This window comes from Schistosoma haematobium, chromosome 1 (assembly GCF_000699445.3).
Source record: "Schistosoma haematobium chromosome 1, whole genome shotgun sequence".
NCBI classification, from domain to species: domain Eukaryota; kingdom Metazoa; phylum Platyhelminthes; class Trematoda; order Strigeidida; family Schistosomatidae; genus Schistosoma; species Schistosoma haematobium.
In genome coordinates this window covers 18,614,183-18,640,404 of record NC_067196.1, presented here as the reverse complement: position 1 = coordinate 18,640,404, position 26,222 = coordinate 18,614,183, and the positions used below count along the sequence as shown (strand labels likewise).

General features: G+C 37.2%; 1 protein-coding gene across 2 annotated transcripts; it reads right to left on the bottom strand.

Annotated features, from left to right (window-relative positions):
• Positions 1-454: 454 nt before the first annotated feature.
• On the bottom strand, positions 455-25,340 carry SHMT1 (Serine hydroxymethyltransferase, cytosolic). Of its 2 annotated transcripts, XM_051212112.1 has the most exons (9): positions 25,019-25,340; positions 20,009-24,890; positions 17,429-17,620; positions 15,796-16,033; positions 12,131-12,340; positions 9,826-9,981; positions 6,887-7,102; positions 6,124-6,269; positions 455-5,308 (listed from the first exon to the last, which is right to left on the bottom strand). In XM_051212112.1, the coding sequence occupies exon 2, from the start codon at positions 24,509-24,511 to the stop codon at positions 22,931-22,933; it is 1,581 nt and encodes a 526-aa protein (XP_051073318.1). In that variant the 5' UTR covers positions 24,512-24,890; positions 25,019-25,340; the 3' UTR covers positions 455-5,308; positions 6,124-6,269; positions 6,887-7,102; positions 9,826-9,981; positions 12,131-12,340; positions 15,796-16,033; positions 17,429-17,620; positions 20,009-22,930. The 2 variants fall into 2 exon arrangements, with proteins under 2 accessions (XP_051073318.1, XP_051073319.1); XM_051212113.1 differs by lacking the exons at positions 12,131-12,340; positions 15,796-16,033; positions 17,429-17,620; positions 20,009-24,890; positions 25,019-25,340 and having other exon boundaries at positions 455-1,955; positions 5,155-5,308; positions 6,887-11,871.
• Between the last annotated feature and the right edge of the window lie 882 nt (positions 25,341-26,222).

Here is a 26,222-nt window from a genome sequence, read left to right as displayed (position 1 = left end):
GCTTTTTCTGGCTTTATGACAGTTTCCACATCAATCTCTGCTTAGAGAATGTGGTTAACTTGATGCTAACCCGTTCTAGTTCAAATATGTCGACTAGCCTTTTTACCTTTATTGTATGTGATGTATTTTCTTAAAAGTTGGCTGCCTTTAGTCAAACTTGTTCCTTTGTATATTGTTGAACAATTTCATTAGTGTAAAGTGATATTCATTTACTTGTGAAAATAAATGCCTTGTAATCGTCCCGACGTAAATTTCTGTATACATTGAGATCCCGACACAAAATATCTGATTATAAGACTGAAAATTGTCCCAATTGTATACTGTAAGTTTAGTGGTTTTCTTTCATAAACAAAACTTTCGATGTACTACTGAATATGGCATTCGCACAACTGTTAACTCGAAACTTATCAACAGTGAAAATACGGTCAGTAATCAAGTGGAGGTTATGCGAGCACGCTGCAGAAAAAAATATATTTGTTTACTAAAGAGAACATATCTTTGTATAAAATACACCGACTTGTCACTTTGATTCGGATTAAACCAGATCAGTAACTGACTTGAATATAAGCAATACCCAGGATAATAATTGACTGACGGAACTGAGTCCTATTCTTACAAAAATTGTAACTAGTGAAATGTGCTTAGGTAATTGAAGCACACTACGATTAGTGATAAAATACACTACTTCGGCGGAGTAGGGTCTACAACCTCGCTTACGTCGTTTTTATTTAAGCCAATCACATTTGAAATAATCTGGAATGTGTACTCTAGTTTCAATATTTTCCACCTGATTTCACCAGAATATGGTCGAACTTTTAATATGTGTCCCAGTAGTCTCTGGTCAACCCTATCGAACGATATAGGTAACAGGAATATTGTTTGTGAACGTCATTGTCGTAGGGTGGCAAGTCGGTCAAAGACCAGTTGTCTGAGCATTATCTATTCAGTAAACCGGATTACAGAGAGCTTCATTAAACCTACTACTCAAGAACCTCATCTGATGAATCAGAAACCTTACCATAGAACTCCTCTGGACTTCAGTCAGTGGGACTAGAATTTAAACCGAAGGTACTCATTTTGCCACAATCAGTGATACAACTAGTGTTTGAATATGCTGAGGATGAACTGCTGTTTTGATTAAAACTCGATACGTAGTTTATGGTCTGAGTTCTTACATATCTATCAAGAAATCTATTGATTCGGAGTGATAATGGTAGAGACAGTAATTCAATTTAAAGGTGTATCCTTAACTCCCTAGCGAAATGTGGCTGATTTTGGATCACAGTTTTATGTATTTACAATCAAAACCCTAAATGTAAAAATTACGTGAGTCGATTGCAATCTATACAGAGATGTTGGAACGCTTGATAAAGTTGGGATATTAAGAATAAGAATTATCACATGATAAATCCACTTCTCCTGGATTGTAAATGATCCCAACTTACTATTTTTATCCATGAAATCTACTAACTAAACAGTGTAGACCGCGCTTAACTATGAAAAGTATGGTTTCCAGTTTCACATACTAACTAGAAAATTCAAATTGTATGATGAATATTGGACTTATTTAGCGGTTACTCAGAATAAGTGTAGCCCAACAGTCTTATCATATCAACCTAATTATTATATTATAAGTGTATCTAAATACTGAAATGACAGATTTGTAGCTACAACACACACGCTGCATTAAAATCATACAAAACCCTGAAAATATCAGATACAACTAAGTGCGTGGAAGATTATAAAAAAATCTTGTGATTGTCTCACCAAAATTAGGACGACAAAACAACTTTATACATCATAAAATTTAGTTATCAAAAAATATCAAAACCTAGTACATTTTATAATTTTTAAAAATCTAGTCCAGGTAGAGGGTATTTTGAAGCAAATTCCTCAATTTCAAGCCTCAACTTTTCAATCATTGAACGTACTTCAACATTTGTTTCAACAACAACCTAATGAGAAAGAAATGAAACTAGCTATAGTATATACACATATCTGAGTAACGTTATAAACTTGAGAATTTGATGATCAGGTAATGGATTTTATTTTTATTTATCTACGCTGCAACAGGTTACAGCCAAGAAAAAGTAACTTATTCAACTAGATGCCGCTCTCTACTACGTGCGCATCACAGAACTTTGTGGCCTTAGATGGAGATTTCATGAAAACTAGGCATAATGGAGAATCAAAATAGTTTGCTTGACCATTGTTAATTCATAATTTATGCTAAACCACATGCAAACAGTTTATTTTACACTGGTGCATTAACCAAATATTGTTTAAACAGCATGGGTTAGCACTCACTTAAGTGTGGATAATTCTATGATCAATCATATGACATAGTTTGGTAGTTGACCCATTTAATAAAATACTCACTCTTACTCAGTGATTGTAAAAAAAACTACATAAAAATATTTACAGTGCATCTTCATAACGTCACAGTCATAAGTAAACTAAACTATTACTTTTTATAAACCAAATTCTAGGGAAATATTTAATCAAACCAAGTTTTTTGATTCATAAGCACGAAGCAAAAACAATAAATATCTAAGCGAACGGTTGTTTTCAGTAGCCTTGTTAACCTACTCCTTGTTAAAAATTCATAACCTATATTATAATGATCAAAATAAGGTATACATAAATATGTGAATTAGGCAATGCTGCATGTTAAAATAGTTCGCTTTGCATTAGCGTCAGAAATTCTATTTCTAGGGCGATTCTCATTTGCTAGGTAGTGATCACATGAAAACAGACGAGGTATAAATATACAACTGTACAGCCTGACGATGAAGTTATTGTGAACAACTGTTAGGTGAAATATCCCTTGGTTTTGAATAATCATTTAGTATCTTAAGAAACATTTTTAAAAAGAACTCTATTCATTGTATATACTCAGAAAAAAGAGATAAAATTAACGAATTAGTTTCACAGCACAACTGAGAACTGGTACACGCAGAGTCCACTTAGGGAAGTTGGAAAACCCTGATTCCAACCCAGTACCAATGATGCACATGAGCTCCGGTTTGCTGTGGGAACAAATGGCGGATGAACCCACTGTTGATCACCGGTTACCATACGACTGCATCACTTAACGTCGCTTCACTGTCTTGTGGATCGTACGAAAACCACCTGGGCAGTATCTTAGCATACATATAAATCACATGATGATCACAACTGGAAAATATCATTCTCACTTCAATCCACATTCTGACAAATTACATTCACAACTATTTGGTCACATTCGTTTTTATTTTACATGGCATCACTTGTCTACTCCCTTTTATTCTCATTTCGTATATTCTTTTATTTCTCAACTCATACAACAGCTCGCCTATGCTGGGAATTTTATTGTATCTAAACCATCTCAAGTTACTGACTGGTTGAAAGTTGAACGCTACCATCGTATATGAATTCTGAACAAGCCTTTCTTAAACCAAATGTGTTATTCAAACTGGTCTCCTTTAACTTCTACACACTAATGTAGATTGGACAACAGAGTCGGCTCTACGTCTTTGAAAAATCTTAATATCAACCTCTGTTATCCATCCGAAACCCATGATCAAGACTCTAATGAAGCACTACACATACACTTTCCATTTGTCTAGTCTAAAAGCTTGTTTCACGTACGTTTACTCGAGACCATGTGACATCTCCATCCAGTTTTTCTAATGATGGCGTCACACTAAGCACTAGTGCTGAGACAGCACTGATCGATTGGATCCCCATTAACAGTTGATTATGCGCTGTTATATTAGAAAGTTCCATTGAAGTGAGAAGAAATCGGTATGAGAAAAGATAAATTTTCGTTAACCTAACGAGATGAAGTCCGCAAAGAACTTCAACTCTTGAAGAGTTATAAATCAACCAAGGGACGATGACGCCTCAGATCTATTTAAGGATAGTGGATAACTTTTAGTTAAGGAACTAAGTTATTTGGAAACGTTTGACAATCGGTGTTCTAACATCCTGGAATGAGGCGATAGTCGTTCCCATCTTCAATAACGTTTTGTGTCAACTATACAACAACTATCGGGGGAAAACTCTACTTATAACTATGTCCAAACTGTTGACTTCCGGCACACTTCATAGATAGCTCAAAACCCATGAATGATTGATTCACGAGGAGCACGTCGGTTTTAATTATGGTCGATGTATTGATTAAAATCTTTGTCCTTTCCCAAATGTTAGAACAGCGCCATACTGATTGCAGAACTTTCGCTGTGTTTCTCGACATCAAATTCACGATTCATCCGTTGGACAAGATTGTTCTCTGGAACTGTCTGTTGAAGAAGAGTATGTTTAAGAAAATTGATGTCTTCGACACAAAGACCCCCTGTCTCTTTTGTCCCACACGCGCAATGGAGTCAGGGAGATTCGCTCAACCACGACATTCCTCGACAATTTTGGCAATGATGAAATTCTGGAAACAACTCTGGTTAAAGTAGGTGATGGTAATGTGGATACCTTTGGTTACTTGTAGAAAGACTCGATCTTGGATGTGAGGATGATATTGCCTTAACGTGCGATGAGACTTAAACCCACACAATATCCACTTAATCTGAATCCGTAGGAATAGAATGTTTTGCACCTTCTAAGTGCAAAACACTTTTATAAGACTGACAGGGGCTTCTATCTGATCTCACTCTTGCTAATGAGCAGTAAGAAGTTAAGAAGTTCGTGTACTTAAGTAGCTACATAAGAGCTGGTGGTGGCATGACTGATGAAGTCAGTTTATGTACAGTGAAAGATGGGGGCCTATTCCAATCTAGGCCGGCTTTGGTCCAATCTGCATTTTACTAAGATTCTGTAATTTTGTGGTCAAATACATTCGACTGTTCCCACATGTGTTCTCGTTGACTACTACCTCTACTATTTTGGGATTCTGCCTGACAATTTCATCTCTGTTAGATAGTAAGGTGTGGGAACCTGAACCGATGTACATACGTACCAGGTTCTACGTTGTGACTTTCTTAGATGAACTGTTTCTCCATTAATTTTAACTATTTACTCATTTTGATTCATACATTCCTTTCTCTATCACTTTACAATTCCATTTCTTATTGTGTGGTCCATATATATTTTGGTGCCCTTTAGTATCAATATTTTTGTGTTGAACGAATTAATAATAATAATAAACTGGAAAAACCGTACTTCGTAATCCTTTAATAGTTTGCTGTTAGCAAGTTCATTAGCTTTAACAGCTATTTGAATTCCAACATGTATGAATTCTGAAACTTTAGCGAAATCTTCTTCATGGAAATTTCGTGATGTTAACGCAGCACTTCCAAAGCGTAAGCCACCAGGTCTAAATTAAGTAGGAAGAAAAGTGGAATTACAAATCATTACTCTATCCAAAATCTAGTAAGCAAATATCATCCTATAACTTAAAAAATATTAAGAAACTGTTTTAATTCCTGAAAATTTAGTTTAATTTAGGTGTTCCCAATGCGAATCTGAAGAGACCTTCAGAAAAATGAAATGAATGAAACTCACACTACACTCATTTAACTGAAACGGATAATTAATTATTCACAAAGTAGTTGCCTTTAGTGTTTATAATATTAATGTTACAACAACTGTTGACTTTGTTCCATATATTAAGATTTAATATAATTATTATCATGCCACATCTAACAAATTACAACTGCAAGTGAATAAGTTCCATTTATGAATAAATGTAACCATCAACTGTCCAGATAAATCCACATCACATCTTTTGTATTAGTACGAAGATGCTATTCAGTTTAATAGGTTGAAGTAGATCTACTATGGTATGGTAAACTAATGATCTCGTATACTGTTTCTAGTAAATTTCAAGTTGAAAAGTACTATCTCATTTTGGTTTAAATAGGCACATGGGAACAGATATTAAGTAAAATTTGATATAACTTGTATGATAAGCGCAGGTTAATGCACTCAACTTTGAACGAGTGTGCCGATCAATGATACCAGCCGGTTACTAAGAATTAAATTAGTAGTTCAAGGTTCAAACCTGAGATCTATTAATTAGGAGTTGAATGTTTTTACCTACCAAACAATTGCTTTACTTCAAACAGATGTATAGGAATAAATACACTTAAAAAACAGTAGTTTTCATTTTATAAGACGGCGAATATTTACCTCAAAGCACTAACATCACCAGGACAAGTGTTCTTGTTTGCATAGATACGAACTAATTCTAAAACTTTCTCAGCTCGAGCACCATCTATTTTTAATGGGCGAAGATCCATCAAGCATAAGTGTGTATCACTACCTCCAGTCACAAGCTATAAAGAAATTTACGGTAAAGAAATAAAAATATAGACATGGTAAACAATCTTGTCTAATAGGTATCATTACTAAGGTTTGATTGAGCATCGAGTAGATTGTTATAAATAAATAATATATTTGTAATATCCCAATGAGTAGAAAAATTAAATTTTGACGTTTCGTCACTTAGTGTAAGCCAGCCCCCTTCAGAGAATAAATAAATAATCGAATCAAAATCAATTCAAGTTTAAACTTGGTTCATTCTCTGAAGAAGTGGTTTACACTAAGTCACGAAACGTTAGAAAATCTAATTTTTCTACTCATATTACGAATATATTATTCATTTATAATCTTGTCTAAGTTACTAAATTTCATCAGCAGTACTTTATACAAAATGGAGACGATCATTAAGAGCTTTATTATTATTATTATTATTATTATTATCATTATTGTTATTATTATTATTATTACTATTACTATTACTATTATTATTATTATTATTATTATTACTATTACTATTACTATTACTACTACTACTACTACTACTACTACTACTACTACTACTATTATTATTATTATTATTATTATTATTATTATTATTATTATTATTATTATTATTATTATTATTATTTACCTCATAACCATAAGCTTTTAATGATTTGCAAAGTTGTTTCATATTTTTGAGCACTTGCTCTTGGTAAACTTTGTATTCAGATGATGCAGCTTCTTTTAAACAAACAGCTATAGCTGCAATAGTGTTATTGTGAGGACCACCCTGTAAACCTGGAAAGACTGCTTCATTAATACGACGTTCAAAGTCTGTTGAAGTAGGATCAGTGTGACATCCATTCTAAATGGGTAAAGAAGTGACAAAACAAGTTTGGAGATTTTACCACAAAATAAAATTAGGGAAAATTTAAAAAAAAATAGGTGAATACAAACTGCATAGGGATCTTTAAAATGATCAGAATATTCATTTGATGATGGCAATAACTGCTTAATTTTAAAAATAGCCCCCCCCCCCATCATGAATTCAACATATCCCGGATTAAGTACTTTTCCGAAAGACTAGGTGTCTAAGTAAAACAGAAAATTCAATATATTAAAGTACCGAATCAATAAATAAATGAACAGAAATCATATTACAGGGACAGTTTAATCGAAAATGTATCCACTAAAAACTTCTTTTAGTCAGGGAAGATTGTCTCACCATTAAGTGATAGAAAATTACGGCAGGATAATAATTACTTTTATTTTAAGCCATACCTGATAGTGTTCCAAGCCAGTGAGTTGACCATTTCCAAAACCTTCACCGGTGTGGACAGGTAGATGCCAGTCAATATACAATATGGGTCACTGGAACGACATGCACGAGCCACCGAGACTGATGCTTTAAGATAGTGAGGACCAATTGAATCGCCGTCGTTGTGCCCGACAATAAGTTGTTAATACAAATATGGTGCTGCAATTCTTCAAAGACAATGATGATAGAACACACCGTTGGAAAACATTCTTAACTCGGAAGTCAGGTTTACTAAGCGTGGGGTGAAACTGCTGTTATCGACGCGCTACAAACCCGATTTTTTATGGCTAGGCCAGCACTATGATGGGCCAAGATTGGCATAGGACAGTTTTGGTTTTCACTATATGTAGATCAATCTCATTTGTCACTCAGACACTATTACTCATAAACTACCCAGATAAAAGAACTTCTCGATGGTTCACCACAGAACGTGGGTGGGTACATGCTAAAGTCAATCTTACAAAGGTATTTCGCATTCAGATGGTGGAAAATACATGATATGCCAACAGACCCTAACTGCTGACTTACTAATTGTGGTTTGAAACAACTATGTATTGTCGCACAGTAAGATAATTTTATACATGTAATTCCTGTCGAAAAGTCTTTCTTTGTGCAACAGATCTACACTACCACCTACTTTCTTTAGAGCTCTTTCCAGAATATTAACGATGGCAAAGTTAGAGAAGAATGGCGAAACCCGACAACCCCCTTAGCTCTACTGTTAGACTGTGGCAAAGAAGACGAACGGATGTACGCATAGTGTTTGATGTTTTTACATATATAGCTTTCAAGATGTCAATGAATTCGTCAACCACACCGTTCTTCAACAAACAATCCCAGAAGTCAGTCTGTCCTAAGAATCGAAGGTGGTCCTGACATTAAGAAATACAATGATTGTTGCACTTTAGCAGATGTAGCGGTGTTCCAGCATTCAGTAGATTCAGGATACAGTCTGAACGAAAACCAGCCAGCTACTCACGAGTCATTTCTTCAAGGGTTTTGCTAAATCTGATCCTTATAACTCAGAAGCCATTGAGATGGAAATTATATTCCAATAATTGTTGAGTAATTTACAAAAGCCCTTCTTAAAGATAAGAACGAAGATCGCTATATTCCACGATGATGGAATACACTCCAGTCCGCAAACCTTTCAAAACAAACTAGTCAGTTTCCGGACAAAAATTTATCTTACTTCTTAAAAGGAAACCTTACGGACCACTACTTAATCAGGCCAATCAGTATTCACGGGCAAAAGAAGACAGAACAATCTGATTGACGTTGCTGGAGTAAAAGATCAGTTGGGCAGTTTAACGAAGTGTTCTTTCCAGAGTTTAAGACGCTTTTAGAGGTTACCAATTGGTATGTCATCGACTTTATAGATCGTTTCACTGATACCAATGACTCGAATAAGTTAAAACAAATCCCAGGAATTACTACATGGCGGTGCTGTTTTAAAGTGGTTAACACGCTTTGACTATCACGTTGCTCAGTCTTTCTGTAAACTTTAAGAAATTTTCTAACGTGAGGATCTAAGCATATCGAATCCGCGATTTACCAGAGTGGATAGGATTGTATGTGCAGGAAGTTGGATATGGCCAGAAACGTGACCCTTGTAGTCCTTTTTTTCTAATCTAATGTCCTAGTTTAGACATAACTGTATTTTCCTCCTTCCTTGTGTGTCGAAGTCTTGTTAGTCATATATTTAATCATACACCTTTTTAAGTTAGTTCGAATGAAGAGTATATCAGAGAATAATTCCAGCCAAAACGTCTATTCCCTCTCCGCTTGTCAGCCTACCAGGTTACAGATCGTAGGTTAATGGCAGGATAGTCTTCTTCTTTCTGCCCTTAAGGCTGTTCTGTCATAATCGAACTCACGCGTTGTAAGTCTCAAGGTTGTACCAAGTCACCTGTCCTCTCAAGGCTATAAACTAGATCGAAATAATTTTCTCTCTGCATGCTAATCACAGACTGATGAGCAGACAAATTAAAGACGTAACACAAAGCATATACAAAAAAGGTAAAAAGGGATAGAAGGATAGAGAGCGGATGATTATCATATTTGTGTAATATTGAGTCATTCAGTTTGTAACAATTTGATCGACAGACTGGTCTGAGCTAATAGAAAAAGTTATACATTACTAATTCATAAACTTTACAAAAGTACTCAAAAGGTCTAAACCATGTACAATGTAAATGTTTTTTTCCGTACTCCTTAATTAGCATTATTAGGATAATAACTTACGTAGAATTGAACTTTAAAACACTTACTTCAACACCATTTTCTTTTGATCTGGCCATTTTTCTATAGAATATCATCGCAGCTCGCGGTCCACGAATTGTTTTATGAGTAGTGGTCATCACTACATCAGCATACTTGAAAGGAGAAGGGTGAAGACCTGCAGCAACCAGACCACCAATATGAGACTGAAAATGAATGAAGCGATGAGAGTTAGATAGATTATTCTGTAAACAAGAGTTATCAGTAAGGAATCTTGTATCTAATTTGTAACATTAACAGTTAATCATTACACCGAGAGTGAATAGTGTTGATGAATCGAGCGAAACGAATACCGAAATAAACATATTCACTTTATACGAATATTTGTCAATATTAGAACGAATGGTTTTATGAAAGTTGGGCGTCGAATACAGGGAAGCTATTATATGTGAAAAAATATATTTGAAATAATCTCAGCGATTGGAATTTAAATAACACAAACGTTTCGTTCAGACACGTTTGCCGAACGAAACATTGGAATAATTTAAATTTCAATAGCTGAGATTATTTCTAATATAGTTTTTTACATATAAACATACACACTACATAAAATGGAAAGCATAATGGAAATCAACTTTCACATGAAACTAATAAGGATGAAAAGCTGCGAGTACATACACACCTAACGACTACGCTATAATCTACGGCAGTAAGGTGTTTCCTTCAAACAACGAGCAAAACGGAGATGCTGCCTTTTCCAAGGAAGGGTGGGGTTAGAAATGGTCGACCCTAAAAATGCACACCTCACCTTATCCCACGAATTTCCGTCTCCAGCGGTAAGGTCCCAACAAGTATGGAACTAACACGAAAAGGTTGTGTGTGACTCACCTCAAGCAGTTGTCCCTTGGGCACTGAGGTCACGCTCTCAGGTCAATAAGACCATCTCTAACTTAATTTCTTTTTCAAGTACCTCGCTCTCTGTCGTCTTCAGATATCACTTATGAGTGAATTACGTAGACAGGCAATAGTGTGAGATCAAGACTAAAAACACAATATACACAATACTGCAATCAGTGAATATCTGGTTAATTTAAAAAGGAACTATTGGTGAAACGGTAAAGAAAATGAAGATGAGAGTCTGGAGCTCCAAATATATGAAAATTTTGAGGAAGTATTTAACTCAGTCATATCATTTAATCTATATCTCATGGACAATAACCAACACATGAAAATTTATCGTCAAGGGAATAATAATATGTTATTTTAAGAATCCTAAAACCAAATGCCAATAGTATTTAACCAAGGTTTACTAAATTTAATTTAACTCGTTAATAAGGCACTTGGTTTTGAACCACACTTCTTGTGCAATAGTTAGTGTTAGAAGTAATTATGAGAATCAACAATTTAATTAAATTTGTCAGTCAATTCAACTAAATCTATTTGTGTTGTAGAATATATACATGTATTTAGTCACAGATTAATTTATGCCAAGGAACTTCCTAGTTTAATGTAATCAAATTCGACTACCAAGTGGATATGTCAATGATAAATGGCTCAGTTATTCAGATATGGTTTTGGTCAACGGTTGAATCTGTTACGAATTTAGTGTTGATGCATAATAAAATCTTTATCTGTAATCTCGCCTTCTTTCTTGCATTGAGCTGTACCAGTGCTTGTTCCGTTATAACGAGTAGCAAGTAATCAGTTGTGTCTGCAGGATGCAACAAGTAGCTATATCAGTATTTTGTCAAGTTACAACAGCCAGTGATACTGTCCGACTAAACAAACTGAAGAGAAGTAAAGTTTGAGTTTGATTAAATTATCAAGTTATCGCTCAACATAAAAATCAATGGTTCTTATTTTTGTCATCCAAATTCCAAGATTTCTTTTTTTCTTGTATTTTGTTCTTACTAAACTACTAGGCGAACAATAGTGTAAAATAATTGTTTTATCTAGATGCATTATTTTGAAGAATTAGGTCAAACCATATTAAAATAAATTCACTAATAATCAATGTCTATGTGAAATATATAAGTTATATAGTTCATTGCATAGAACTTAATCAATAAATATGCGGAAATATTCTTTAACTCGCTGTATCAAAAATATACCACGATACTTCGATAGAAAACACGGGAAGACATAGTTAGATTTTGTGATTACTATAATTACCACTGAAAGACAAACAACCTTTAGGTAATATCATAATAAAGATGTCGTTAGTTATATCAACAAAAAAGGAGTTGAAGATTGTTATCGGTTACCTGTGCGACACAATAAATGCTTCTGTCCTAACAAACACTTGAATATTTATAAAAGTTTAACTGACATTTGAAAATCAATCTTATTATTTACCATATCAGCAAGTAACACAGCTGAAACTGAATCTGCAATTTGTCGAAATCTCGGATAATCCAAGTGACGAGCATATGCTGAAGTTCCTGCAACAATCAATTTAGGACGAAAAGATCTTGCTACAATCTCCAATCGTTCATAATCTATCCATCCAGTCTTAGGGTCAACTTTGTAAGGAACAGACTCGAAGAACAACGATGTGGCAGAAACCTGGCAATAACAAATATTCACAAAAAATAAAATGGTTCCGTAAAAGTAACTGAATATAACATCTGATTATAAGATACATGAGACAGTGCTGTTGATACTAAGGAATTTATACCATGAAACGAAATGCTAAACACTAGAAAACTGAAAGGATATTGTAAGTTTTAAAAAATGTACCTCCTTTGTGCACCAAAGAGTCCCTTATTATCAGTTGATATGTAAGTATTTCCAGTCAAAATTTTGTACATTGAAGGTTTACTGATTTTAATAACTAGTATTATAAGGTCACTAAACGTCCAGAGTTAATTGGGTACAATGAAAAGATTTTATGGAGAAAACACTGAAAAATTTTGATGTGATTTCTTCTCAAATGAGTAATCTAGTCGTATAGCATTTATGTTCATTCTAAATGAGATTATCACGAAAAACTTTAGAAAACAAGCTCCAAGATCAGATTTAAAATTGTGGTGCTTTATTATTGCATTGAGAATATAATGCAAATTAAAAAAATCGTTAAGCCTATGTTAACTAAAATAACACCAGATTTATCAAGTCAGAGGTTTTAATTTGATAATACTTAATTATATTAATCCGAAATACTTATAATCTAGATTGTGGATCCCTACATTGACCTGAAGTCTTGGAAGTGGATCTTTGTCTATGTGACCTTTACGAAACAAAAGAAAATTTTTGCTCAGGAATAATCAGTCAGTAAGACGCAGTCGGTCACAACGTAGAACCCGGTACGTATGTACATCGATTCAGGTTACCATACCCCATTAGCTAACAGATGAAATTGTCAGACAGAATACCAGAATTGTAGAGGTAGTAACAATATCAATGGTAATAAGAAACACTACGCATCGAACATACAATTCGAGAAGAAAATGTAGGTTAGTGAAAACAAAATATGAAAATAGTTATGAGGAATTCGAAATCTCAGAATTCAGGGAAGGACAAAAAACGGATGCACTTACACCGTTACAAGTGATTTTGAGCCACGTCATTCAAAGTCTCTAACCATTGGTTACGACAATCACACGGACCCTAACCAGGTAGTCTACACCTATTGGCATGGCTGAGTTTAGTTGTCAGTGACTTCATGAACTGATGCCATGTTTTAGTTAGGCCGACCCTAGCTTTCCTACAGCCCATTCTTACACCAGAAAACATTGTCCGTCGAGGTAGACGGCGATTGGGCATACACAACACATGTTCCAAACACCTCAGTTAATGAAGATTGACTACGCCATCAATCAACTTGCCATCTTTACCTAGCTCCGTATTCCTAACTCAGGCATTGTATACTCGGTGGTCCCGAAATACACCAGCAATGATTCGAATAAACCTATGACAGAATGCTAGTGACCTACGAATATCCTCTATTCTTAATGGCCATGTTTCACATCCATAAAGTAGAACTGCTGTGCAGTAAACTCGTCCTTTGGTTAGGATACGGATATCTGGCCTACGCCACAATGACGCGAATTGGCAAAAGTCAATCCAGCCTTCTGAATTCGTGCAGAGATTTCGTCAGATACCAGATCATCAGCACTGACGAGACTCCCAATATAAGTGAAGCAGCTGATGAGTTTAACTACTTTACCCCCTATCATTAATTCAGGCGTTGACGCAAGTCAACCCTGAAGTAACGCTTCACGTTTGGAGGGAGCCAACCGCATCCCGAGCATGCTTAAATTGTTGCAAGCAATGTAGAACCTAATATATATATATATATATTTATATATCGGTCTAAGTTTGAATATCGTATCAGCACATTAAGTTGAAGTTATCAAGATGAATAACAAGTTAGTAGAAGTATCAGCGGTAACAAAAAATTAAATACCGAAAGTATAATTTGAAAAGACTGATTTAATGCACGGAATAATAGGTACAAAATAACTCTGAAAATCAGGATTTAGAAAAAGAAATTAATCCATTTGTGCCGTTGTAACCGATTTCATGCTGTCACAACATCAACTATTGGTCGGAGTAAACGCATGGACCTGAACTAGGTAGCCTCCACCTAGCTACATGGTTCAGCCCAATAGCCCATAACTCTATGAAGAGATAGGACTTTGTTTTTCCCCCAACACCTTCCCTTTCAAATAATTTAAGACTTAAGATGTGATTCACATTCGCTCTTATTAGATTATTACTAAACACATTCTAAGTGCAGGAGCTTAGTCTTGATTAGTACGTGGTTTCTTAGGAAAAACGATACAGTTTTACTGTTCTGTTAGTGGCTTACTGTGTATTTTGCCACTCAAGACGACAGCCTGAATACAACCTATTTCTCAATTTTCTACTTCATTTTGTTTTAAGAGGTCACTGAGTATTTAAACGTGACAAACTATATATTTATTGACTTTCAAGGAAATTTAAGAATTAGGAATTATATCATTAATATATCATACAAGGTATATATATATATATCATACAAGGTAGGAAAATAAACGTGACAAAGCTGAGCTAAATGAGAACACTGAAACTTGAGTCGGAAAAAATCTAGATAAGAGTGGACGAACGTCAGGGAGACATGAGAATACGGTTTAGATATCAAGTATTACTCACTCATGGAAATGTATCTCACTTTTTAAAGTCAGCTGGTAGTAGTTTAAAAAGCTGCTACAAAACATCAGACAGTTTTTACCTTATCAGTAGATTAACCCCAGCAGAAGTTTAAGTGATACTCAGCATCAATGATCTTCAAACAATCTTGAGTATATCATATGACAATATGATGAACTTCATTTACTGCTAAACAAATTCGGTATGACGTATATGTAGATATCGTAATGCTGTCTGAAGGTTTGCTACCATGATAACAGTAAAACTCGTTGAGAAAATCTTGAAGTCGTATTATCAATCATTGAGGCGGGATATTTAGTTATTAAAGACTGATTTGTAATACTCTGAGTTTGATTTTAAAATTATTAGTCAGTTAATGTCAACGAGAAGTTACAGAATGAAACAAAAAGGAATTATAGTTTATTTTGAGTTCCGATAGTTATTTGATCGACTTGAGCCTTGAAAAAAACCAAGACATTTAAATGGTCAAGAATGTTTAATCATAGGGATTTGAATAACATACTACATATACATGAAACTAACGCACAGTTCAATTATTCTGCGAAATGTATATCTTCGCAATTTTACCTTGTGTTTAGAAGTACATTTTTGTTAGGTACAAATTTTATGAAAATTTGTTGCATCCTTTGAACTAGATCTCTATAATCTCACTGTATTATGAACCAAAAACACTGCAAATAAATTTAAAAGCATTAGATATCAGTACTTCCAGATACTCCACATTACCCGTTTCACTGGATTAAATTGTATGATAAGTAAGATTGTCGTAAAGACTTCTGTGACTCCCTTATTAAGAGTAATGCTAGTATGCGCCAATGGTAAAAGAACCAGTAGAAATAACGCTAGAGACAACGAAATGCACCAACCTTTCGACCAGATGCAGCTTGGTATCCATGAGTAAGATGTCCACCATCTGGCAAGTCCAATCCCATAATACGACCATGAAGACCGACCAACCCCGTATATATGGCGAAATTAGCCGGTGATCCACTATAGGGTTGAACATTAACACCCCATTCAGACTCATCAAGACCAAATAAGGCGAGAGCACGTTTCTTGCACAAAGCTTCCATTTTGTCTACGATTTTGGTACCACCGTAATATCTTAAATATCATAAGGGAACAAAGTCAAAGATTTGTAACATGTTAACTTGATCAAGCAAAGTACAAAAAAATCACATATGCACTAGTAATAACCCTAAATGCAGTTATTATTTTCACATACAACAAAGTGGATTTATTTAGCCAAGTCTGATGTAGATTTAATGCACATTAATTGTGTCAGTGTAAAATACCTCTTGATACAAGTAATAAACTCCAATCATCTAAGTCAGCAAGAACTTAAAACTACAATTGAATTGACTTATTTAGTGGTTTACACTTACTGGAAACACTTATTTTACCTATGACGTAACAAGTTCATAACACACTAGGGGAACAATAAACAGTAAAGTGAGAGTTTGGTGGATAATCTGTTAAGTTACATCGCCAAACCCAGCTCCACCAACTTCAGCTTGGACACCTGGTTGATTTCATTAGTTGTAAAACAAAATTGTGATTTACACTAAAACATTGACACATACCTGATAAATGAGTTGGACTATCAATTAAGACACTGAGAATTGAGCAATAACATCACATAAGCTGTAGTTTCACTGAATGTAAAGAGCGCTTCAGAGAGCCAAGTCTCATAAGCGTGGAATATCATGTAAATGTGTTGAGTGGTCTTTGCTACTCAGTAAATAGATAGATCTTTTGATCAAATAAAAGCTAGTATTTTAGAAAATACTAATTTAGCTCTTCATATGCTTGCAGAGATTTAACGGTTACAATCTGCAGGGTTGAGACCCACTACTTAGGTGAATAACGTGAAAAACTACTATACTTCATACTGGCAGACCATGTCGACAACCATTCCCATAATATGACTACTAATTCGTTTATAGGAAAGGACCAAATTTCTCTTCCCATAATCCCAGAGGCAATTTGACTAGTACGACATGTAAAATATTGACCTTGGTGATTAAAAGACGCTTAACCAAAACTACTACAGGGAAAATTGGGAAAAGTAATGCTGATTTCAGGCGTGGATGAGTCGACTGAACATTTACCCTTTGCCGGTTTCTAGAAGAGATGTATACTTACCAACAATAATCTCATTTGTTGCAATAGTCGACTCCGATGATCGGGAAGTTTTATGGTAGTGTTAATGTACCAGGTTTTATGTTCCTCATCAGTAACGTATAGCTTACCATTTGATAGGTGCAAAATATGCCGAAATACTCTAAACTTTACGTAAGTGTTTAGTTGACCGTTGAGATTATTACTATTATTATCTGAAAGTACAACGTGTAGGTAACTGACCTTTGAAGGTACAGATAAGCAATTAATGTCAACAAAAAAATAACAGCGTAAGGTAAAGTATATCCGAAATATTCTTGATAATAATGATTAGATTATAATATCTTATTATACAATTGTGTAAAGCGTCATAATTACCTAGCACCAACTTGACCTTCAGAATATTTGTTGTGAAACGAAGACGACAAGGCTTGCAGGACAGCTTTGCTTGTGAAATTCTCTGAAGCTATTAACTCCAACCCAAGTTTCTGACGTTCTTTTTCCTCCCTGCATAATGCCATAATTTCAGGATCACTTTCAGCAAGACTGATACTCATTTCTGATATTAAACTGAATGAGTAGAAAACAGAGACAAGTGATTAATTATTTCTGAAAGCATAAAGAACTGGAAGAAATTTGAATCAGCCAAAGTAAAGAAGTACTGTTATGAATACAAATTATTACACAAGCATTTATAATTTCGAATGAAATGAGTACTCGGTGGATTGTTTATAACCAAATATTAATAAAGCTGTAATATTCCGATGAATCTGAGATTTAATTTCAGACTTTTTGAGACAGTATAATCTGCTTCATTGAAGAATAGGTAGCAAAATCAAATTAGTTTCAGATAGTGCGAAGAGAAAAAAACGAAACTGAGAGTACTGAGAACAAGTTCGACTACACCATTATTCAGGTTGGCGATATTATGAGATATATTTGTATATACCTGATTGCGTGTGGAAAATGTGATATTGTGTGATGGAGTACAGCAGATTTGTGTGTGCTAATGGGATAAGATCCAAACAGGTTGTGCGGTAGGAAAAAATGGTTCAAGTTGAATATCAAGTCAAACCTTCCTATTGGTTGAGCTTAGTAGTATTATATGGAAAGCTCCACTCCTTCGACCTTCTATGGTTTGAAGAATCTTGAACTTTTTGCTTTTTATATTGACTTGATAATTGTTGGATATAGCATGTACTGCTACCGCTGGTTCACTACCGCGGTTCCCGAGATGGATACTTAAAATTACTGTGCTATTTTCAACAGAACCAAAAAAGACTGGAGGAATGATTTTGGTTATTTGTTTAATATGTTAAAAGTACCGAAAGTGGGTGGGTCTCCAAAAAGTGTCGAACCAACGTTCGTCAAATTAAGTAAGGGTAGACACACACTGCACACAAATAAAATGCTCCCAGCTGAGCGAAAAAATGTGATAATAACCTTTGTTCGAGGATTATTCTTTACTAGTCTGTCCGGTATCTGCAACCGGTATAAGATTACAAAGGAGTATAATGAGACAATAAGAACGTATACAAATACGAATTCTCATTTTGAAACCACAAATTGTACGACAGCAGTGTAAGTAATCAATGGAGAGAAAGGTTAAACCCAGAGTACTACCAAAGCCAAAGATGACACTTTGAAAGACAGCTCCTTGGCATCATTTTTATCAGGACAGAAAGGAATAACATAAAACTGGAGAATAATATAATACTCATACCAGATATATAATAGAACGGGATTGAATTGACCAGTCTTTCTGAACATATTAGCATGAGGAGGCCGAGAGCAGATCGAATCAATTGGCTCCTATCAAACTCAAGTTTTGAATGAATTTTAAAATATCCCAAATCCACATAACCTGGTCTCATAAAGCATATCTTAGGAATAGGTGGGAGAATGAAGAAACCCTAAAGTCGTTTGAAAATGTAACTGCTAATCTTGTCCTACATTTCATTCGAAACTGAAGTATTTGACAGACAGCTGTTATTTCCATAGTGTTCTATGGGTCTGACATCCGACTGTCTTGTCAAACCGATGTAAAATATGTGAGGGCTCTAGTGAGTTCAAATTTATTGTGGTTTTGTATTCAGGAAAACACTGAAAACCACATTATGTTAATTTCGATACACAACAACCCCTGAACATATCACAAATTATTCTTAATTATAAGTAAGGATTTCCAGACAGTTTTGCTAATTATAACAAACAAATAACGGGTGATAAAGAACTGTAGTGGTTACATTTGGTTAATTAAATGTGAACTATTATAGTTCTAATCCACTTAGTGTTATTTGCTTGCATCTCCTCATTATTGTTTAAGACTGCAATTGATCAGTCTCTTGTTAGCATGTATACTCGAGCTCCCAATTTTGGGGGAAGTTCGACCCATTTTGGGGAAATGGCACAAAAACCCCAAAATTTCCCCAGACCTGGGGAAATTCCACAATATTTCCCAAACATTGATGAAGGTCATTTGACTTCGGGAGTTTCCTTAAAATTTCCCCAAACTTGGGAGCTCGGGCATCCTGTGAGGATTGGCTCGATATTGCCTTAGGTCACGAGCTTCATGAGCAAACATGAATGATGGCTGGTAGTGGAACCCAGGACTCGTGTTTCGTCATAATTACAACTCTATGACAATATTGTCATAGGGCTTTGAGACCCCCCCCCGAGCTCCCAATTTTGAGGAAATTTTGGCACATTTTGGGGAAATTTAGGGGAAATGGCACAAAAACCCCAAAATTTCCCCAGACCTGGGGGAATTCTCCAAAATTCTCCTTATAAATTGGTGAAGGTCATTTGACTTCGGGATTTTCCCCAAAATTGGAAGCTCGGGCCCAAAATCGGGAGTTTGGGTTTTAATGTACTAGTGGAGCGTGCGGAGCAATGCGAAAACTGAAAAACATAACACGAGAGGAGGTAGGCAGACAATAGGAAAATTGCTGTACTTACACTTTTTAACCAAAGAGATCGACAACAACTAAATATGAAGCAGCCGTCTGACTTGACACTGTAACACGTATTCTTAGCGTTTACTTGCAGGCAGGAGCAATCTGAAACACAACACAACAGTCAGGACTGGCAGATGCCACTCAAGTGAGAACACGGCGTGCGAGCACAACAGAGATATATTAGAAATTGAAATTCACGGTTTTTGTACAAAAACAGAAGTCTATTACAAAATAGTTTTACTCATCATCCAGCAGGGTTAGTTTGCGCAAGCTTTGTTCTTCTTCTTCTTCTAATACGTTCACTTTCTGTTGTCCTGCAATAAGGAAAACAAACCTGCATTAGTAAAGTTACACGTAATGATTTTCGATACTGTTACACTATCCCCTCTCTTCATGAGGCACTGTCCTCAGTGACTGGTGCTGGACATGGGTATGCTACCCCTCCCTCTGGTGGCACTTCATAATGGCTGACGGCAGTCGGGGGGTTGACAAACGGGGTATCTAAGTGCACAGTTGTCTTGTCTGGCTTTAATTGATTGTAGTGTACTGTTATAACATCGTCTTGGGGTCGTTGGAGGTTACGTAAGACGAATGTAGTGGGAGACCGCATAAACACAACTTCGTAAGGTCCTTGCCAAGGGTGATGGAACTTGCTGCATGTCCCCGGTGGGGCCAAAGGGCGGTGCAGCCACACACGATCTCCGGGTTTATACACAGGTCCGTTCGTCTTGCGATCGTACACGTCCTTTTGGTGCTTGCTGGCATTTTGTAGGTTGATCTTTACTAAGCGATAGGCGTCGGCTAGGCGGCTGCGAAGATTACGGATGTATACTACATGATCTTGGACCTCGCATGGTAACAGCGATATTTGCAGCTCAACGGGTAGGCGCAATTCATGCCCAAAAAGTAGGGTCGCCGGTGAAAATCCTGCAGATCCGTGCACTGATGAGCGGTAAGCTAACAGACATTGTGGTATCACGTCATCCCAACATTCCGTCGACGACTTATTGATAAACGATTGAAGGAGAGCTTTGATAGTCCTGTTGGTTCTTTCCACTAAGCCGTTACCTTCTGGATGATATGCGGTAGTGTGTTTTCCGGATTCCCAATAATCGACATACCTGGGCGACGAGATGACTTTCAGAAGCTGAACCTTGGTCAGAATGGAGTGAGAGGGAGCGCCGTACCGGGATACCCAATGATCAATGAAAGCCCGAGTGACTGTGAGGGCATCTTGTTGTGGTATAGGCACAGCTTCACACCATTTGCTGAAATAGTCTACCATAACCAGTAAATAACGGTTTCCGTTCTTTGACGTTGTGAGTGGCCCCATAATATCGATGCCAACTCGCTGATGCGGACCTTCTGTCGTCATTGGAACTAAGGGTGCGCGGGGTATTTGTCGGGGTGACTTGATAGCATAGCACGTGCTACAATTTTTGCAGAATTCTGCAACGTCTTCGTGGATGGATGGCCACCAAAACCTTCGGCAGATAGCATGTTCAGTCTTCCGTCTTCCTCAGTGCCCCAGTTCTCGATGTACCTGCTCCATAATATTCTGAACTTGTATACGTGGTACTATCAACAGTGGTTGTTTTGATTCACTGACTATAAACAGCGTGTCTTCATACAATCTTAGACTGCCCCACTTGGCACAAAGACGGCGCGTCGCCAAGGAATGATCGTTTAACTCTGTCATAGATGGTTTATTATTGCCATGTAGTTGCCTCTGATAAATAAATCGCAGATCTGGGTCTGCTGCTTGAAGAGACGGCCAGTCGATCTCGGGGGCTGTGCTAAGGACGGCACTAATGGTATCAGGAGAATAAGGTATACGAGATAGAGAATCAGCGTTTGTGTGTCGGCTTCCGGGGCGGTATTCACAAGTAAAATCAAACTCTTGCAACCTCTCCTGCCAGCGCGCTATCTGACCTTCTGGTTCACGGAACGAACAAAGCCACTGTAGTGCACGGTGGTCTGTGCGTACACGAAAGGGTCGTCCTAAGAGATAGTGACGAAAATGTTGCGAAAATTTTACCAAAGCCAGCATCTCTCGGCGCGTCGTAGAATACCTTGTCTCCTCTTATCTAACCGCCGACTAGCGTACGCAATGACCCGCTCCTGTTCATCTAGTGCTATTTGAGACAGGACTGCTCCAATAGCTGATGAACTAGCATCTGTATCGAGTATAAACTCACCCGCTTTAGCAGAAGTGTCCGGAAAAGCTAGTATGGGTGGAGCAGCAAGACACGACTTCAAAGTGCTAAATGCTTGTTGACATTCTGTGGTCCACAAAAATGTTCGTCCTTTGTGCGTCAGGCGATGTAGAGGTGCTGCTAGGGATGCGAAATCGCGTACGAAACGTCTATAATATGAAGCGAGTCCCAGGAAGCTGCGAACATCCTCGGCAGATTTCGGTTGTGGCCAGTTAATAATGGCGCTCGTTTTTCCCTGATCTGTTGCTACTCCATCTTCTGTAATGCGATGCCCTAAAAAGAGCACTTCTTTTTGCAATAGTCGACATTTAGATGGTTTAACTTTTAGGTTATGCTGCTTAATTCGTTGTAGGACTGCCTTCAAATTTGCATTATGCTGTTCCGGCGTTCTGCCATACACAATAATATCGTCAAGGTAAATTAAACACTGGTGTGGTACGAGACCGTGTAGAACTGTCTGCATTAATCGTTGGAAAGTGGCTGGGGCATTAGTTAGCCCAAACGGCATCACTTGGAATTCATATAGACCATTGGGTACTGTGAATGCAGTCTTTTTCTATCTTGAGGTCGGACTTCCACTTGCCAATACCCTGATGCTAAGTCTAAAGTCGAGAACCAACGAGCGCCTTTCATGGCATCTAATGTAGCGTCTATACGTGGAAGTGGGAAAGAATCACGTTTAGTTATAGCGTTAAGGCGGCGGTAGTCTACGCATAGTCGTAGGGAAGAGTCTTTCTTTCCACTAAAACGATAGGCGATGCCCATGGTGATGAAGATGGTACAATGATCTTTTTCGCTAGCATATCTTTTATCATTGATTCTAGTTGAGGCTGGTGATGTACTGGTACTCGGCGAGGTGGTTGACGTAGTGGCATGTGATCACCTGTGAGGATGGAGTGCTGTACAGTGGTCGTCCGATTTCCAGAGATATTCTCAGAGAAAACGGAACTAAATTGTTGGAGTACATCAGTGGTTGCTCGACGGTCTTTTTCACTTATTATTTTGTTATCCTGTACCTGACGTACAATTTCTGAAATTCCCACCTGGGCTGCGGACTTAGTTGGTATTTCATGGTGTTGTATTTGCACGACAACACCAATACTCGCTTCTGACTTATTCATGTGTATAGAGACCTGGTATTTTAACATGAAGTCGACCCCGAGAATCATGTCCCAAGTCAGTGTGGGGCAAACCCAGAATTCATGTTGAAAAGGCTTCTTGTCAATCGTTAGCTCTAACCCTATCTTAGAACACGCTTCCAAGGGTTCTCCGCTCGCGGTAATTAAGGTAGAAGAGCATTGTTTACGCTGAGTGCTGTGGTTAAGTTTCTGCAAGAGGTCTTCCTTGATCAAGGATACTGAAGCTCCTGTATCTAATAGTATATTAATCTCAGTACTTTGCACTCTACCCCTAATAGTAACAGGGCACAAATGTTTAACATAGCAAGACGATATATGCAAACGACACTGCTTACCTCTGTTTTTCACGCGGTTATGCCCGCATTTCTTGGCATTTTTGCCGAAACGTCTGTAGTAGAAGCATTCTGTTTGCTGGTCTCGATAGTTGTCCCTTGACAACCGTCCGTTCCATGTGGAAGTCGGCTGCCCTCGTCTACTATTCCGGTCAGGGAACTCTCTAATAGCCGCGGCACTTTGAAAGCTATCTTGTCGATTAGGTTCGGTGGCTTCATCGATAGTCATCACGGTTGGTCGATAGGTCTCCAATGGAACTGACAGTCTTTCAGCAGTCAAAAATCGAAGTGCCGTTCGTTTCAAGTCGGCTGTGTCAGCCGGTGGCACTCGAAGTAGATGTTCTCGCAGTGCACCTGGCAGCAGTCCTTCAATAAAACGGGAGCGTGTAATTTCTTCTCGCCCCAAGATATCCAGGCTAGGGAATGCCTGAGTTGCTATCTGCTGTAATGAGTGAAGATAGTCGATGGGGCTTTCATGAGGTTTCTGGTGGCGAGACAAAAATTGGATGGCTGACTGCTGGGTATCCACCTTCAACGAAAAACATTCATCTAAAATCTTCCAATTTTGAGATGTTGAATTGCACGCAGTAAAGCCGTTAGCTGTCGCTCGTTTCGCTGCTTCGTCATCTAAGTAGGACAGAAGGTAGTCGAAGTGTTCCGAAGTTGGAACTCGACGTAGGCACGTCATTACTCTAATTTTCCAGATGTCATAGTCTGATGAGACGCCTAACAGTGGCGGTTGGCGAGGGGTTGTGTTGACTGTTAACTTGCCGGGGATGGCTGGGGGTTCATCATGTTTTGACATAAACACCTCCATCACCACTTTTAACACGTATTCTTAGCGTTTACTTGCAGGCAGGAGCAATCTGAAACACAACACAACAGTCAGGACTGGCAGATGCCACTCAAGTGAGAACACGGAGTGAGAGCACAACAGAGATATATTGTAGCACGTATTATTAGCGTTTACTTGCAGGCAGGAGTAATCTGAAACACAACACAACAGTCAGGACTGGCAGATGCCACTCAAGTGAGAACACGGCGTGCGAGCACAACAGAGATATATTAGAAATTGAAATTCACGGTTTTTGTACAAAAACAGAAGTCTATTACAAAATAGTTTTACTCATCATCCAGCAGGGTTAGTTTGCGCAAGCTTTGTTCTTCTTCTTCTAATACGTTCACTTTCTGTTGTCCTGCAATAAGGAAAACAAACCTGCATTAATAAAGTTACACGTAATGATTTTCGATACTGTTACAATATTAGAAATTGAAATTCGCGATTTTTGTACAAAAAGAGAAGTCTATTACAAAATAGTTTTACTCATCATCCAGCAGGTTTAGTTTGCGCAAGCTTTGTTCTTCTTCTTCTAATACGTTCACTTTCTGTTGTCCTGCAATAAGGAAAACAAACCTGCATTAGTAAAGTTACACGTAATGATTTTCGATACTGTTACAACACGGTTAACTAAATAGCGCGCATCTACACTTTACACTTGGTTAGCGGGGCAAGTGCCTAATGTTCAACACCCTCGTGGTTTTCAGAAGTCTTGAACACCTAGTACATTTTTATGATGAATGCTCATAGTTTGTCATATTTATTACCAAACATTTTATTTCAGTCTCATTGAGACATTCAAATTTATTATATTTGGACTTGTAATACGGTGCATATTAAAAGACAGATCAAAAATACCTGGATTGCAGTTCAAATGGTTGTGGACAGAATAGAAGAAGCTTTTGCTTAACAGGCTTCCGTGTCTAGTAGCAGAGGATCACGAATAACTCCAGGCAGGAACCTAGTTATGTTAATGAAAAAAGAGGAAAAAGATACTATCATTAGACCTTAAGAATAGATCGGATTGCCTCCTAAAGGACTCCTGGAAAGTCGCTTAGAACAGCTCAGTCGGCAGCGAATTCCAGCATTTGACAACTCTTAAGAAGTAGAAGTTGTGTCTACAGTCCGCTTTGCTATATTGTCTCCAATTTGCTGGATGTTAACACTTAGGTTTGTATTGGGACTAAGCTTAAATATGTGGTTAAGGGGATATCCAGAAGTGTTGAGGATACCTCAACCATTAGACGGTCATCTCTTAGAGGCCTATGCCCTAATGCGTAAAGGTTAAGTGATTGGATGCGCTCTTCATAAGGGGCTCCAAATAGTTTCAAACATTTCTGGACAAAATATAAGACATTTTCGTTCAGTTGACTTCTGTATCCAGTAACAGAGTAAAAGGTGTGCCTACAGTCCATCCTGCTATGTTGTGTCTCTAATTTCTGGGCGTTACCCTAGGTTTTATGCAGCGACTGAGCTTAAGTAGATGTATAAGATGGAGTGTTTGGGTTGCTTTAAGTCATAAAAAGGTCACCTCTCAGACACATTCAGTTTTACTAAAACTCAGTTTCTTAGAGCATTCTTCTTAAGATTTGAAATTGAGTTATCTAACTGATTTCGTGACTCGCCGTTGGATACGCTCCAATGTATTCTAAACCTTTTGGAGTAAGGAAGGAAACACTTTATTTTTATA